The 15,084-nt window shown below is 45.7% G+C and overlaps 1 protein-coding gene across 2 annotated transcripts in view; it reads left to right on the forward strand.

Annotated features, from left to right (window-relative positions):
- The window catches only part of LOC125434665 (CCN family member 2-like), a 44,957-nt gene extending 41,392 nt beyond the window's left edge, over positions 1-3,565 (forward strand). The window contains exons 6-7 of one of the 2 annotated variants that reach the window (XM_048500208.1): positions 648-865; positions 2,162-3,565. In XM_048500208.1, coding sequence (XP_048356165.1) covers positions 648-865; positions 2,162-2,473 — 530 coding nt within the window. In that variant the 3' untranslated portion in view covers positions 2,474-3,565. Of the gene's footprint in view, positions 1-647; positions 866-2,078 lie in introns of both variants that reach the window. The other variant, XM_048500209.1, reaches the window with a different exon arrangement.
- Positions 3,566-15,084: the final 11,519 nt, after the last annotated feature.

The raw sequence follows: 15,084 nt of genomic DNA on the forward strand, positions 1-15,084 counted from the left end.
AGGGGACACAGTTTTTAGGCTAGCAGCACCAAAATTTCAGGGAGTTTTTGGGGTTTGGGGGACTCTCCTGATGATACCACCCAAGTTAGGTGAGGTTTGGTTCAGGGGGTCCAAAGTTATGGACTCCCAAAAGGGGTGCCCCCATCCCCCATTGTTTCCAGTGGGAGCTAATAGGAGATGGGGGCTACACCTTTGAGAGTCCATAACTTTGGACACCCTGAACCAAACCTCATCAAACCTGACTGGTATCATCAGGATACTAGTCTCCTAAAGATACCCTGAAATTTTGATGCTGCTAGCCTAAAAACTGTGCCCCCTGCAGGCCGAAAACTGAAAAACACTAAAAAATACAAAAAACACAAACATGGGGGAGTACTCAGATGTTGCACCGGGCTCCATTTTCCCTAGCTACACCTCTGATGACAATGCACATGACAATCCTACAAAGGAAGCCACCATTATTCCTCACAGACCCATTACACACAGACCAATTGTCTAAGGTTGAGGCCACGTTAAAGATGTGAACTTGTCATCCCTAATTCCTTCCCAGCATGTGGCCCACTGAAGTCACTTAAGCAGAATCTCTAAGAACCCTTCTGTTTTGGAGCTTTGTGTATCCCACATCAAGGTCCCTTTATCTGTTTCAGTATACAGGGACAATCCCTCCCCAAAACCTGATCTTCAGCTCAACAATCTCCAGGAAAACTGCTTGGTACAAACCACGGAGTGGAGCTCCTGCTCGAAGACCTGCGGCATGGGCATCTCCACGCGGGTAACCAACAACAACCCTCAGTGCCAACTGGAGAAAGAGAGCAGGCTTTGCATGGTCCGATACTGCAATGTCCCTTTGGAGAGGAGCATCAAGGTACTGTGTCTCAGGAGAGGGTGGGGACAGCGGACATGGGCGCACATCACAGGGTGAGCGCTGCAGAGCAGGCAAATTGGAGGAGGGAAACCAGTTTTGTAGTTCTGACCTCACCATACTGAATAGAACAGGGGTAGGGAACCTGCGGCTCTCCAGATGTTCAGGAACTACAATTCCCATCAGCCCCTACCAGCATGGCCAATTGGCCATGCTGACAGAGGCTGATGGGAATTGTAGTTCCTGAACATCTGGAGAGCCGCAGGTTCCCTACCCCTGGAATAGAAGAAAACGAAAGGCTTTAGTTAGAGGTCTTAAGGCAGAGGTGTCCAACTCTGGTGCTTCAGGTGTTCATGAACTACAATTCCCATCAGCCCTGCTGGCATGGCCAATTGGCCATGCCAGCAGGGGCTGATGGGGATTGAAGTCCATGAACACCTGAAGCACCAGAGTGGGACACCTCTGTCCTGAGGTCTCATTTGCCTGGATAGCAAAGTCATTACATGTTCTTGTCTGTTTTTTCTTTGTGAAATACATAAGATCTCCAGAGGCCTGATTTATATTGGGGGGAAAACATCCAAGAGGAAGAAATAAAAGGTTATTCCCCCCTTCCCCTAGCATGGTGTTCCTGATCCAAAGCCCCTGTGCTCACCAGCAGTGATTTGCCATTGTCTGTCTCCACATACCACCCTGGAATTCCTTGTTGGTCTCACATAAAAGTACAAACCAGAACCAACCCTGCTTTTGAGATTTGGGCTATCCTCGGCCATTCAAGTCAAAGCTCTATTTTTACTACTGATGAAAATTTACAGAAAGGGGAATTCAATCAAAGATCTCCAATATCCTGTGCACTTCAGTCCTAACTGAGGTCACAAATCTGTCACTAGAAACAAAGAGTCCAGTTCACTAGTCACAGTGAACGGGTGTACCATCCATGTACAACGTACACTTGATTTTGCTTTACTTGTGCGTTAATTCTCAAGTCCAATGCATGTACAAGTCAATGTCTGATTTATCCAGGTCAATATGTGATTTGTACAGCGAATGTGCATTGTCTATTTCTTACAAACAGTTGTACTTCCATACGTAGCAGGATGTACATGCATGTCAGTGGACAGTTTATGTATTCACTTCTCTTTCTGACACACTAGTTTTCCAAGTGTGAGGATTTTTGTCTACTTATATGGAGCTTTTAATCATGTGTCCCCCCCACCAGCTGTTTGAAGTGGTACAGCCAAGATGCGGGTTCACCACCTCTGGAAGAACTGGGTCACCTACTGATTTGTCCTCTCTTTCCAGAAGGGGAAAAAGTGCGTGAGGAATCCAAAACCCCGCAAAGCGATCCACTTTGAGTTCACAGGCTGTACCAGCACACGCACCTACCGGCCCAAGTTTTGTGGCAGCTGCGTGGACGGGCGCTGCTGCACTCCGCACACAACCAACACCGCGGAAGTGGAATTCCAGTGCCCGGAAGGAGACTCTTTTGTGCGCAAGATGATGATGATCAAATCCTGCTCCTGCCATTATGACTGCCCGGTGGACAATGATATCTTCCTGGCTATCAACCACAGGCGAATGGTTGGGGACCATGTTGAAACAGAGAGGCAATAGATCTTCCCCATCATGGGGCCGTGGCTCATTGGTAGAATATCTGCTTGGCGTGCAAAAGGTTCCAGATTCAACCCTTGGCATCTCCCGTTGAAAGGAGAAAACCGTGGGAAAGACCTTCTCAAATCCTGGGCAGCCACCAGTCAGATTAGGCAATACCAGTTTTGATGGACCAATTGTTTGATTCACTAAATGGCAGCTTCATGTGTCCATGCGTGTTCCTGCTTCCCAAGATGCTTCTTGCTGCAGTTGCTCCAAGATGCTGCAGTTGATCCTTGGGACAAAGCCATGACTGAATGAGGAGGTTCTCAGGAACAGAAGGCTCTTTAAGAAGGATGGTGGCCTGGCAGGTCTTGGTGCTGTGTGCTGTTGTTCACACCTAGCATTTCATGTTCTAGAGGTGAATTTAAAACATTAGCCAAGTCTCAGTGGACAGCTCAGGCCAGAAAGCTTGAGATCTAGCTGTGCAAATACTTGGAAATCAGTCACTCTGATGGCTTTTGCATAGTATGGATATCACACACATCTTAGATGCCAGCCGCAGAGGCAGGTGAAACGTCAGGAGAAAACGCTACTGGCACATGGCCATATAATTCGAAAAACCCACAACACTCTAGAATCAATATGAATGCTATTGCAAGGACAAAGTTCTTCTTGCCGAAGGACCTTTTGGAATCTTCCTGAGAGGACAACTTAATTTGTTATTAAGAAATCTTACCATTCATAGGTCCGGCTCCCCTTCGATGTCCCACTACTAGTCACATTATGGTGCCATCTCCAATCACCAGCCTGCAGTTCCACCACATCCAGAGGAAGCACGAGAGGACGGCCACCGGATAGCTTGTCTCTGGTGCAGAGGTGCTACATGGCTCCTCTTTTCGGAATGGTAGTGATCACTGAAATATTTGCAATCATTTACCTCTCCTTGTTTTCTATCTGCCTGTCCCAACAGAAGATCAGAAACTCTTCTTTTAAGAGAGAAGTTTGGCCATGTGGGTTTCTTGGATTCCACTTTCCACTGTAAACACCATTGTAATTATTACTATTATTTTTAAGCCTTTGTATAGTTACTTATCATAAGCAGACTTTTTAAAAGCTGAGTATCATTGTCTGCTTCTTTTAAAAAAATGCTTGCTTGCTTGTCTGACTCGGCAAAGTCATTTTAAGGTAACATTGCATTGAAAGAGAAGTATAATCAGTGCAAAATCTACACAAAATGCACACAAAACACAACCTGAGCTGCAAATTCATCCCTCTGACACTCGGTGGGGCTGTTTGGTTGCAAAAGGCAGGCCGCCCATAGACAAGGGTGAAATTTTTGCAAGGGTGCACGATAGGTGGGTCCCCCAGCTATGAGGAAAAAGACAACTTTGCAGAAGAACCGAAGGTCAAATGGAATCCTCCCCCACCCCCCATGGTCCAATGCAGACTGAGCATGGTCCAGAAAGCAGTGGCCAGAGCCAAGGGGAAAGGTGACTGCAGAATAATGCACTTTCAACCCACTTTCGCAATTGCTTGCAAGTGCATTTTGCTGTTCCGCACAGTAAAACCCAGCTCTAAAGTGCACTGAAAGTGCATTATTCTGCATGTGTGAAAGAGGTGTGAGAACTGACAGAATCCCAGCAGAGAAGTGCCTCACAGTTATGGTTCAGTTCTCTCATCCCTGCCCCATCTGGAAACCAGGAGTTTCAAAGCACAGGAGTGGAGACAGGAGACAGAGCTGGTCTCCCAGGGAGGAGAGCATCTGAGAGCGCAACCTGGCAGGAGAAAAATCAATCAGGTCTCCGCCAGGCATCTTCCAGGCTCCCCGCTGGCTGCTTTTTAAGACGCCAAAGGCCCAGCAGGCAAGTGACTCAGGTCGTTACCCCACTTACCTTTTGTTGTGCATTACTCTCGCCAAGTAACGCGGGGTCCAGCCGCATTCCCCACTACAAGGGCGGCGACAACGCAGCAGCCCCGATTCTGCGGCTCTCGCACCTCCTCAGTGCGCATCATTTTTAGCACTGTTTGGAACAGAACCTTTTGGAAAAACCCGCGGGGAGTGCACGGCGGTGGGGAAGCCCAGAGGGGGTGACTGCGGGTTTGAGTTTCCCGCCCCTGGCAGTGATGTGGAGCCTATTGCCCAATAAGGAAGCAGTGGGCTGTGCGCAAGCGCAGAGATCGACGTGTATTTGACCCCACGTTGCAGAGATCGATGTGTATTTGACCCCACGTTGCAACTTAGGGTCATTTATATAGCAATGCAAGGGAGAACTCACTGAAAGCCTAGTATTTTTCCCTATCTGCTATTAGAGTTTCTGTGGCTTAACTAGGTAATGCAGCCTTCTGTCTGCTTATGCTGCAATGTGAAAGCTTGCTACTTCTAGTCCCACCAGGGATGGGTCTTTTTTTTAAAAAAAAAAACGTGTATGAAGAAATTGGGGCTGGTTTTTGCACAGGACAAGTTTCTTCTGTTTGGATTGAAAGCTGCGTGAAAGCAACTGGTCCCACTGTCATTCAGGTTTACTCAAAACACACCACCATGAATTCCCACAGTTTCTGTCCCCTAGCACAGTTTAAACATCTTCCATTCACTGTCTTTTAAAAATCGTGGAACTGAGATCCACTATTCGAAGCAACGTCTGGCTGGTGAATGAATGAATGAATGAATGAATGAATGAATTTGTGAATGAATGAATTTGTGAATGAAGAGGCAACAGTGAATGAATTACTGAGGCAGCATTAAACAGGACAGGACGTGGAAACAGAGCTTCATTTCCCTGTTTCACTGTGTTAGTCAGTTCTGCATTGACATGCCTTTTTCTCCACCTTCATTCATAAGTGGCTCAGTCTGTTAAGTGTTTGTGCGGGTGTGCAAGAGCTTGCTGGTTTGAGCCTGCCCAGGGATGATTTTGTGTGTGTGTGTGGTTCATAGAACTAAGCAGCTCGTGGCATGGAGAAGAACGTCTAACAGAAGGACCAGTTCCGTTGCTATGTATTTTCACCCCAGCAGGAAGTGCTAGTAATGGGAGAGTGTTTCATGTGAATGCTTCAGGTGGGATAGACGTGAAAACACGAAGGCATGCAGGTTGCCCTTAATCCCCTGTTTCCCCGTTTCTGGGTATGGTTGTGCGCATGCTTGCACAGACATGGATAAAAGTTTTTAAAAAGTTCCGCCCAGCAGCAGCAGCAGCCAATCAGGATAGCCCCTGAGCTCAACGCGCGTTTCACAGCTTCAGAGTGGGGAATCCTGGTGGCTGCTGCCTGAGGATCATTTGAGAGGCAGAAGCTGCAGTGGGGAGTACAACCTCGCGCTCAAAAACACCGATTCAAACGAGACTGGTTTGCCTCAGCTTTTTTTTTTTAAGTGGGGAAATGCCCTCAGATGTTTTTTCTTTGTAAAATGGGGATAAAAGCGACCAGTCTGGAAAGATTATTGTGAGGTTGTACAAATTAAATTAAGGAAGGATTTTGCTTATTAAAGTGCTGAAGAAAGGGACAGTAGTTGTTGGAAAACAAGTCAATTAGAAAACAATTTATTAATGGAATTAAGGAACATCCTAGCTCAGTGATAGCGAACCTTTTCGAGACCAAGTGCCCAAATTGCAACCCAAAACCCACTTATTTATTGCAAAGTGCCAACATGGCAATTAAACCTGAATACTGAGGTTTTAGTTTAGGAAAAAATGGTTGGCTCCGAGGCATGTGTTACTCAGGAGTAAGCTTGGTGCTAGTCGGTGGCTTTGCTTTAAAGCAACCGTGCAACTCTTCAAACGGGTGAATCATGACCCTAGGAGGGTTTACTCAGAAGCAAGCCCCATTGCCAGCAACCGAGCTTACTCCCACGTAAAGGATCACACTGTAGTTCTTCGCATGAAAATCAGTCGGGTTTAACAGTGCTTAACAGGGTTACCTACACTGCTCCCCCAAAACTAGGTCTTAGGTTTAATGCTAATAGAGCCCAACAGCTCAGGCCATCCTAGATGGGTGGGGGTGGGGGGGGCGACTCTGTTTGCATGTGCCCACAGAGAGGGCTTTGAGTGCCACCTCTGGCACCCGTGCCATAGATTCGCCACCACTGTCCTAGCTGCATTTCAGCCCCCTTGTGGTCAGTGCAGAGAATACATCTGATATCATCAGCTTCCATTAAAAAAATAATAATAAGATTTTGAGTCTTCTTGCTGAAATATGACCAATGCTGTCAGCCAGCACACAGGAAGATTGCGGCCTGGACTGACTGTGGGGGGGAGACGTCACGTGCATTTCAGCGCATGCTACTTGGGTCACCAGGGATCTGCAGTCTGATTCCCTGGACATCCAGCTGAACAGCAGAAAGCAGCCCTGGGGCAAGATGGGTGTATAGGGGGGAGGAGGGTTGTATCATTTGGGGGTGTGGTTTTGAGGAAGGAGGGGCATTACATCTCCGCCTCCTGTGTTTCAATTTTCACAGTCGAAATGCATCACCAGGCTGCTTTAAGTCTTGGTGTGCATTGTAGTGGTTAAAGTTTCAGACTAGGATGTGAGAGAACCCAGTTCGCATCCCCAACCTGCTATGGAAATGAGGTAACTCTACAACCTCAAAAGGTTGTTGCTGTGAGTGTAACCCAGAGTCCACTAGGGGAGCTAAAGAGTTGGGATATTCCCATATAAGGAAGAAAAGGTGCAATTCTCCCAGATTCGTCAGAGAGTCTGAAACTGTAGGGAGTTTACCTCAGAAGGGCTCCAAGTTTGTTATGAACTGTATATTAACATTCCAAGGCTATATTGAAACCCTTGAAGAACAAATGGAGAGTAGTGTTCTAAGCGGAGAGTAATGTTCTAAGTCTCTATGGGTCTCTCTTGGGGAGTACAGCAGGTTTATGAATAAATATCAGATTGAATTAAAAAAAGAAAGGTTTTTAAGAAGCCCGTAGCAAAGGTAAAGCAAAGCCGCAAAGGTAAAGCAAATCCAAACCATCTCTAAGGCACCCAGCTAGGCAAAAGCCAGACTGCCAGTCTGTTTGAACACAACAGGCCATTATATGTCTTGGAGTTGAAGCTTCAACGCAAAGGCTCAAATGCAGCCATAAAACTCTGTCTTTGCTTAAGGCCTGCATCATTGTGTTGAGACAGTTTGGGTGTTCTGTAATATCCACCAGAATGGCAAGATCTTGAAGCCGATCTTTTTTCTGGGACAGCCTTTCCTGTCTTATCCATGAACTCCTGCATTTCACTTCGTAATTAATAGAAGCATTTTAGTACAGTTCCACAACCCGACAGTCACACTTCACATGGCATGGTACACCATCATGGCCCCTTCCGCACATGCAAAATAATGCGTTTTCAAACCACTTTCACAACTGTTTGCAAGTGGGTTTTGCTATTCCGCACAGCTTCAAAGAGCACTGAAAGCAGTTTGAAAGTGCATTATTCTGCATGTGCGGAATGAGCCCATGTCCAAATCCTTTCCTCCAGAAACTGTTAAATTGTCTGTGATTGAGACCTCTGGCTTGAATGAAATTAACTGTCTTTATATCCACACACATCCCATTATATGACATTGTTTTGTCAGTTGACCTGTACACCACCCAGAGCCCTTAGGGGATGGGCCCAGTGGTGGGATCAAAAAATTTTAATAACAGGTTCCGGTGGTGGTGGGATTCAAACAGTGGCGCCGCCGCACACACGCACCTCCAGTCCCTATTGGGCAGGGAGGTTGCTTTAGTAACCCCTTCTCGGCACTCAGAAAAAATTAGTAACCACTTCTAGAGAAGTGGTGAGAACTGGTTGGATCCCACCTCTGGATGGGCCAGTATATCAAATCCAATAAACAAACAAACAAATAAATATGTTAATTACTGTTTTCTATATTTGACTTACTGTTCTGTACGTTATTTCTTATGAACAGAGGAAAGAGAAAAGAAAGAACAAGTTGGAAAATGGTTTACTGTAATTGTTGTAAGTGTCGAGTGTCACAAGGTGGGATCACATGGTCAAAAAGTGAACTTTTAAAATTTCAATTGAGAACAATGTCCCTCTTGGAATTAAGTTGGGCTGCATGAGGATAAAGTGGAGGAGCGGAGAGTAATGTTCTAAGCCTCTATGGGTCTCTCTTGGGGAGAACAGCAGGTTTATGAATAAGTATCGGATCAAATAAAAAAAAAATAAGAAAGGTTTTTAAGAAGCCCGTAGCCTACTACTGGACAGCACTTTTCCAGTTTCTTGCTTTACTGGCATCAGCCACTAGGTGTCAGTAGATATCTCTAACCAGATAGAGCAGAGAAATCCTAGATTAGTGATGACAACCTATGGCACGGGTGCCAGAGGTGGCACTCAGAGCCCTTTCTGTGGGCACGTGCAAACAGAGTTCGTCATGTGGGGGGGAATCGCCCCCCCGCCACACGCATCTAGGCTGGCCTGGGCCGCTGGGTTCGATTATTAGCATTAAACCTAAGACCTAGTTTTGGGGAAGCAGTGTAGGTAACCCTGTTAAGCGCTATTAAACCCCACTGATTTTCATGCAAAGAACTAAAGCGTGATCCTTTACATGGGAGTAAGCTCGGTTGCTGGCAATGGGGCTTGCTTCTGAGTAAACCCTCCTAGGGTCATGATTCACCCATTCGAAGAGTTGCATGGTTGCTTCAAAGCAAAGCCAGCAACTAGCACCAAGCTTACTCCTGAGTAACGCACGCCTCGGAGCCAACCGTTTTTTAAAAACTAAAACCTCAGTATTCAGGTTAAATTGTCATGTTGGCACTTTGAAATAATAAGTGTGTTTTGGGTTGCAATTTGGGCACTCGGTCTCAAAAAGGTTCGCTATCACTGTCCTAGATCTTTAAAGTCAGCGTTCCTTAAACGGGACTCTGAGCCCCTTCTCCTGCTCATTTCTTTCACCTAAAAATGGATCCCTTTCAGTTTTCTAGGAATTTGGGCTAGGGAATCTGCTGCTCAGAGGAAGCAAAGTGTGGCTCATACACTCTCTCCCCCGCCCCCCACCCAGTCTGCCAACTTCTAGATCACTTCAGAAAGCCCTGGAAGTTCAATTCCTAGTAGGAACTCTCATTGGCTGAATGTGACCAAGGAGCTAGTCCTCATGAGATAGTCAGTGTTTCTTCCAATGTAACACTGAACTGAACTGATTTTGTTCTAGGCTGGCAAAGGATTTTTTTGGTGGGGGGCTTTACGGTGGATGGACACAATCAGTGAAGACCTGTGGGCAAAGAACCTTACCCCAGAAGACACTCAAAATCGTGACCTTGGGAAGAGACAGTTAAAAAGCTGACCCTGCATGTGTAAGAAACCAGTTCGGAAAGAAGGGCTTTTTACGCTGAATACTAGAGGTTTTTTGCATCACCAGCTGCCTGGGCCTTTGAACTGGAGATGCTGGGTATTGAACCTGGGCTGGGACATGCAACTCAGTTGATCTACCTTTGAGCCTTATCCAAGGTTTTGAGACAAGCTGCATTATATTATTCTTGTATTCATCCCCATTAACTCTGCCCTTTAACATATATTTTGCACCAACAGACATGGCTATTGGGAATCCCCAGCTCTGTTGACACCTTCCACACCGTTCTTCATCTCTCTGCCCTGCCGTGTAGCATCTGTTTCCCATCCTTCATCCACGCTGACACCCACATCTATTCTCCCTGCTCCAGGGGCAATTATCACAGGCGAAGGATTGGACTGTTTGGTTACCCAGCTTGGCTAATGAGTCACATGGGACATGTTCCCTGTGCCTGTGAGCCAAGATCAGGACATTGCCTTCCCTGCCTTGTTTGCCATGCTTGCAAATAGCCGTATCGCTCAATCTCAAACTGTTCCTGGCCTGCGTGTGTGTGACTGATAGGGCCCTGGCTGGGTGGGTGTGTCCACGGCCTCAGCAGCTACTGAAAGGATAAGAGAACGCAAGTGAGATTCTTGGTACTTCCCTGTTTGAGAAAAGACAGGAGTTCCTCACGAGTAGAACAGTTTATCAAGCGGGCCCAGCTGCTTCTAAGGGAGGAGAGCATTTTCATTCTCCAGAGCAGGGAAGAGACCCTGTTTCTCCATTTTTCTTCAAATAATGGGGCTGTTTGTCATGCTCGAGACCCCACTTTGTTCAAGAAAAACAAGAATGCTCCTAGGCCTTGCAGGAGAGACTTCTCTCCCCTTGAATCTTGGCTACAGAGAGGAAATAAAACCTCAGTAATACTAGAAGAATAAAAGCTAAATTGTAACCGGCTATGATATTTCTTAAGGGAATGGCAGTCCTACTCAGTATATACACGCAATGAGTCCTGTTGGCATTTTCATGGTTTTAACTATCTTACAGCAGTGATCCCCAACATGGTACTCATGAGCACCTTGACTCCTCCTCCAACTGTGCGCACTTCCTTCCTCCCAAGGCAGCTGTTCCCCAAACCCAAGAATCCTGGCTTTCATCTGTCTAGCTCAGGGGTAGGGAATCTGCGGCTCTCCAGATGTTCAGGAACTACAATTCCCATCAGCCTCTGTCAGCATGGCCAATTGGCCATGCTGGTAGGGGCTGATGGGAATTGTAGTTCCTGAACATCTGGAGAGCCGCAGGTTCCCTACCCCTGGTCTAGCTCTAGCTGGAGCAGGAAGACCACAGGATTGCCAACCTCCAGATGGTTCCACCACAATGAAAAGTGGGGCAGGTGCACCAGTATTCAGACAGCAAAAAAATCTGCACCAATTGGCTCAAAATAACCAAATACTATAATAATAAATATCTTATCACTCAAAGAATCTGGGCAGTGGCCCACTGGGCGGGGGGGCATGACGCCCCGGGCGGAGCAATGGCAGAGGTGTGGCCGGGCTGTCAAGGAGGCGTGGTGGAGGCGTTCTGGGGCATGGTGGGGCGAGTGACACTACGGCAGTGGCACAGGGCACGTATGTTGTGAGCCTCTCTGAGCCATTTTGGGAGAGCGGCATATATATAAACAAACAAATAAATAAATAAAGGCTCAAAACAGCTCCAACTGCAGCTGCAAATTGCCTTAAAGAGGCTACACTTCAAGGTAAGTCATGGTAATATGAGCTCTATAATACGGGCTATGGATATGGGCTGTCTGACAAAGGAAAAAATATGACTTTGTTGTAATAACTTCACAAGGCCCAATTATCTTATAAAAATACATCAAGGAAAGAATCTAATTCTAACCCAATCTGAATAAGTTTTAGCATGATTACTGAGGACCAGGCTGCACTATAAGGGTCACTTTTGAAATGGGATATTAGACTTCCCAGATCAGCTCTAAAATGAATTTTAAGCCAGTACTTAAAAGTTATAATCCCAGCCTTGGTCTCCTAGAGAGGTCCCAATTCAGCACATATAGAGAAACAAGAGATGCACGGACGGGTCACTAATTGATGAAACAAGGATGTTTGAACTGCTTCCATTGTGTTATTAAATGCCTCAATCCATTTGGGAATGCCCTACAGAATTTGTGATAAGATTTTAGCATTAAAGTTTCTAACAGCAGAGGGTACATATTAGTTGCCTCTGAGAAAATAAAAGTGTTTAATTTGGTCCGAAAAGCATCTGGCCAGGTTTATCTCCTGTCTTTGGTGCACCATCCAATTAAGATTATAATACCGGTAATAGAAAATGCCAGTGTATTTAAAGAATTTAACTTGCTCAACTTCCATTCTGCCAATACGTCGTTTCTGTGGATGCCAGCTCTTTGAGAAAACAATCACCTTGACCTTTGAATAATTAATGAAAAGCAAATTATTTTGGCAAGGAATTTAAATATCTTTCAAGGCCCACTTTAATACATGAAGAATGGCTGTATCATCCGCATAAAACAATAAAGGGAGCCTAATGAACCTAATTTAAGTGAATGGCAATTTACATGAGTTAGTTACTGGACCAAATTACTCACAAAAAGATTTAAAGGATGCAGAGCACGAACACATCCTTGTTTGACAGCCTTAGTAGTGGGATTTCTGGATGCTAGATAGCCATTTGCTAAATATTTAGTGGCAATGTGGAGTTTCCTTAGAAGAAATAACAGCTGGGGCTCTCAATTCCCAAGCTCATCAATTCATCCTATAATAAATCTCTGGAGATTATATCAAATGCACTTTTCAGATCTACAAAGCCCACAGAAAGTTTTTTTTCCCCTTCCAGAGGTCAAGTATTCATTAGCTAAAAAACCCAGTGTGAGGTAGTGATCTAAAGTGGATTTTTCTTTGGAGAATCCAATTTGTTCTGGACCACTGATGTTATTTAAATGCAGACAGTCTGTTAAGCAACATTCCAAATGTTTGGCATAGAGTTTACCCAATATAGATAAAAGGCTAATTGGGCAGAAATTGACTGGCTGATCAAACCCACTTTTTAAAAAACAAAACACTGGAATAATGACTGAATTTAACCAGGAATCTGGAACAATCCCAAATTGAGCAAGAAGGTTAAACCATTTGGCCAGTGGCTGGGCCCACCAATTAACATATTTTTTCAAGATCTCAGCAGGCGCACCACCGGGATCAGACACGTTGCCAGATTTTAGCTCAGTGATTAACTTTGCAATTTCATCTGGACTTACAGGAGGCCAACTAAGGATAATTCCATACAAGTAAATGTTGCTAGTTTGACTATCTTTTTATTCTGTCCTATATCCAAGGATCACAGAATGGCACCCTTAGCTCTCTTGACCCCATCATCCTCACACCCCTGTTAGGCTAATTTGCAAGGGAAGGCGAGCTATATATATACCCTGTGACAGGGGCCCTCCCGAGGTCAGCACCCAGGAAGGGTGAAGTGGGTGACATCCCCTAAATCCCACCCTGTGTGTGATTTTTTTTTAAAAAAACTTTTGCTGCCATAAACTAACACAGCTACCACATCTGGAATTATCACAACGAAAGTAAAGTGGAAATCCATCAACTTCCTGGAAAAAAATATTGCACAGAGCATGGCACCCCTGAAGGGTTGCAACCCTTTTTAACTTATGTGTGGCACACTGGCAGGCTCTCAATAAAGCTTATTCAAAATATCCAATATTACTCACAACGGATCTCCCGCTTGTTAGATCAATTCGACTTTTTATATTTCGTAATTGTTCAACAGAAACCCAGTGCTGCATGTTATTATAACATTATATTTACAAACATAACTATCATCCATAACAACTAATCGTATAATGAATCAATCTCGATCCATGCTTATAATGTCCAGCTATACCATTCAACAAATAGACTTGTGTCTTATGTCCTTTATAACTTGGAAAGAAGGAACCCTGAGTTCTTGAAGATTCACCCTCCAGTTGTTCAAGGTAAACTCTGTACTGGAATCCAAAAATAAATGGAACGACTTCGCGTATAAGTGTTTTCGACTGCTGTCTTCCTCAGACTTTTAAATACATAATCTCTATAGTACTGCCATAAAGTGTGCCATGCTTAAGTTAAAAAGGGTTGCATTGATTAAACGTGGTACACACACCTAGTATTTGACCCCTGTAGGGGTTGCCAATCTCCATGCAGCACCTGGGAATCTACTATTCCAGTTGGCTTCCAGCTGACCAAGATTAGTTCCCTGGAGAAATGGCTGCTTCAAAGGTAGTCTCTATGGCATTATACCCTGCTGAGGCCCCTCCCCAGGCTCCACCTCCACCTCCAGGTATTTCCCAACCTGGAACTCGCAACTCTGTGCTCCATTTTCTGTGAGTATAAATACTTTCACTTGAGTGTGGAATGCTTCAGGCTTCTTTGGGGAGAAGCCACGGCTCAGCGGTACAGCATTTCCTTGGCTACACAGGTGTCAAACTTGTGGCCCACCAGATGTTATGAGCTACAGTTCCCATCATCCCCTGCCAGCATGGTGCTGGCAGGGGATGATGGGAACTGTAATCCACAACATCTGGAGGGCCGCAAGTTTGACACCTATGCTTGCCAGGTAGAAGGTCCCAGGTCAGAGGCATATCTAGGGAAAATGTGGGCTGGTGCAAAATCTGAGTTTTCTGGGGGGGCCCCATAGGTGGCCGCCCTTTCCCACCACGACAGAACAACTTTTTTTGCACCAGGTCATCTCTTCCAGGGGAAAGGAGGAGGGTGGGTGGCGTGACTGAAAGCCCCCCACGTGATTAAATGGCTGCAGCCTGGGAACATTTGACCCCATATGTCCCCCTAGAGGTACGCCCCTGTCCCAGGTTCAGTCCCCAGCACCTGCTGTTAGAAGGCCCAGGTAGCAGGTGATGTGAAAGACCTCTGCCTGAGATCCCAGAAAGCAGCTGTCTGAGTAGACAATATGGACCTTGATGGACTGATGGTCGGGCTCAGTTGTAAGACAGCTTCACATGCATTCATATGAAGTGAGCTCTGACTCACACAAGCGGATGCCAGAATAAATCTCATATGATGGTGCTGGTGTTCTGTTTTATTTTGATGCTACAATGTAGCTCGTGGTGAATAACAGTTTGGATTTATACCACACTTTTCTATCCTGTAAGGCAGACCTGGGCATTATACGGCCCGCGGGCCACATCCGGCCCGCCGGATGACCCTGACTGGCCCCCCTGCCTTTTGGCCCGGCCCTCCACAATATTTTCAGTTTCTTATGTGGCCCCATGGAAAAAATAATTGCCCACCCCTACTGTAAGGAGTCTCAACGTGGATTTCAAACTGCTTTCCTTCTTCTCCCCACCACA

Source organism: Sphaerodactylus townsendi, linkage group LG06 (genome assembly GCF_021028975.2).
Source record: "Sphaerodactylus townsendi isolate TG3544 linkage group LG06, MPM_Stown_v2.3, whole genome shotgun sequence".
Classification (NCBI taxonomy): Eukaryota; Metazoa; Chordata; class Lepidosauria; order Squamata; family Sphaerodactylidae; genus Sphaerodactylus; species Sphaerodactylus townsendi.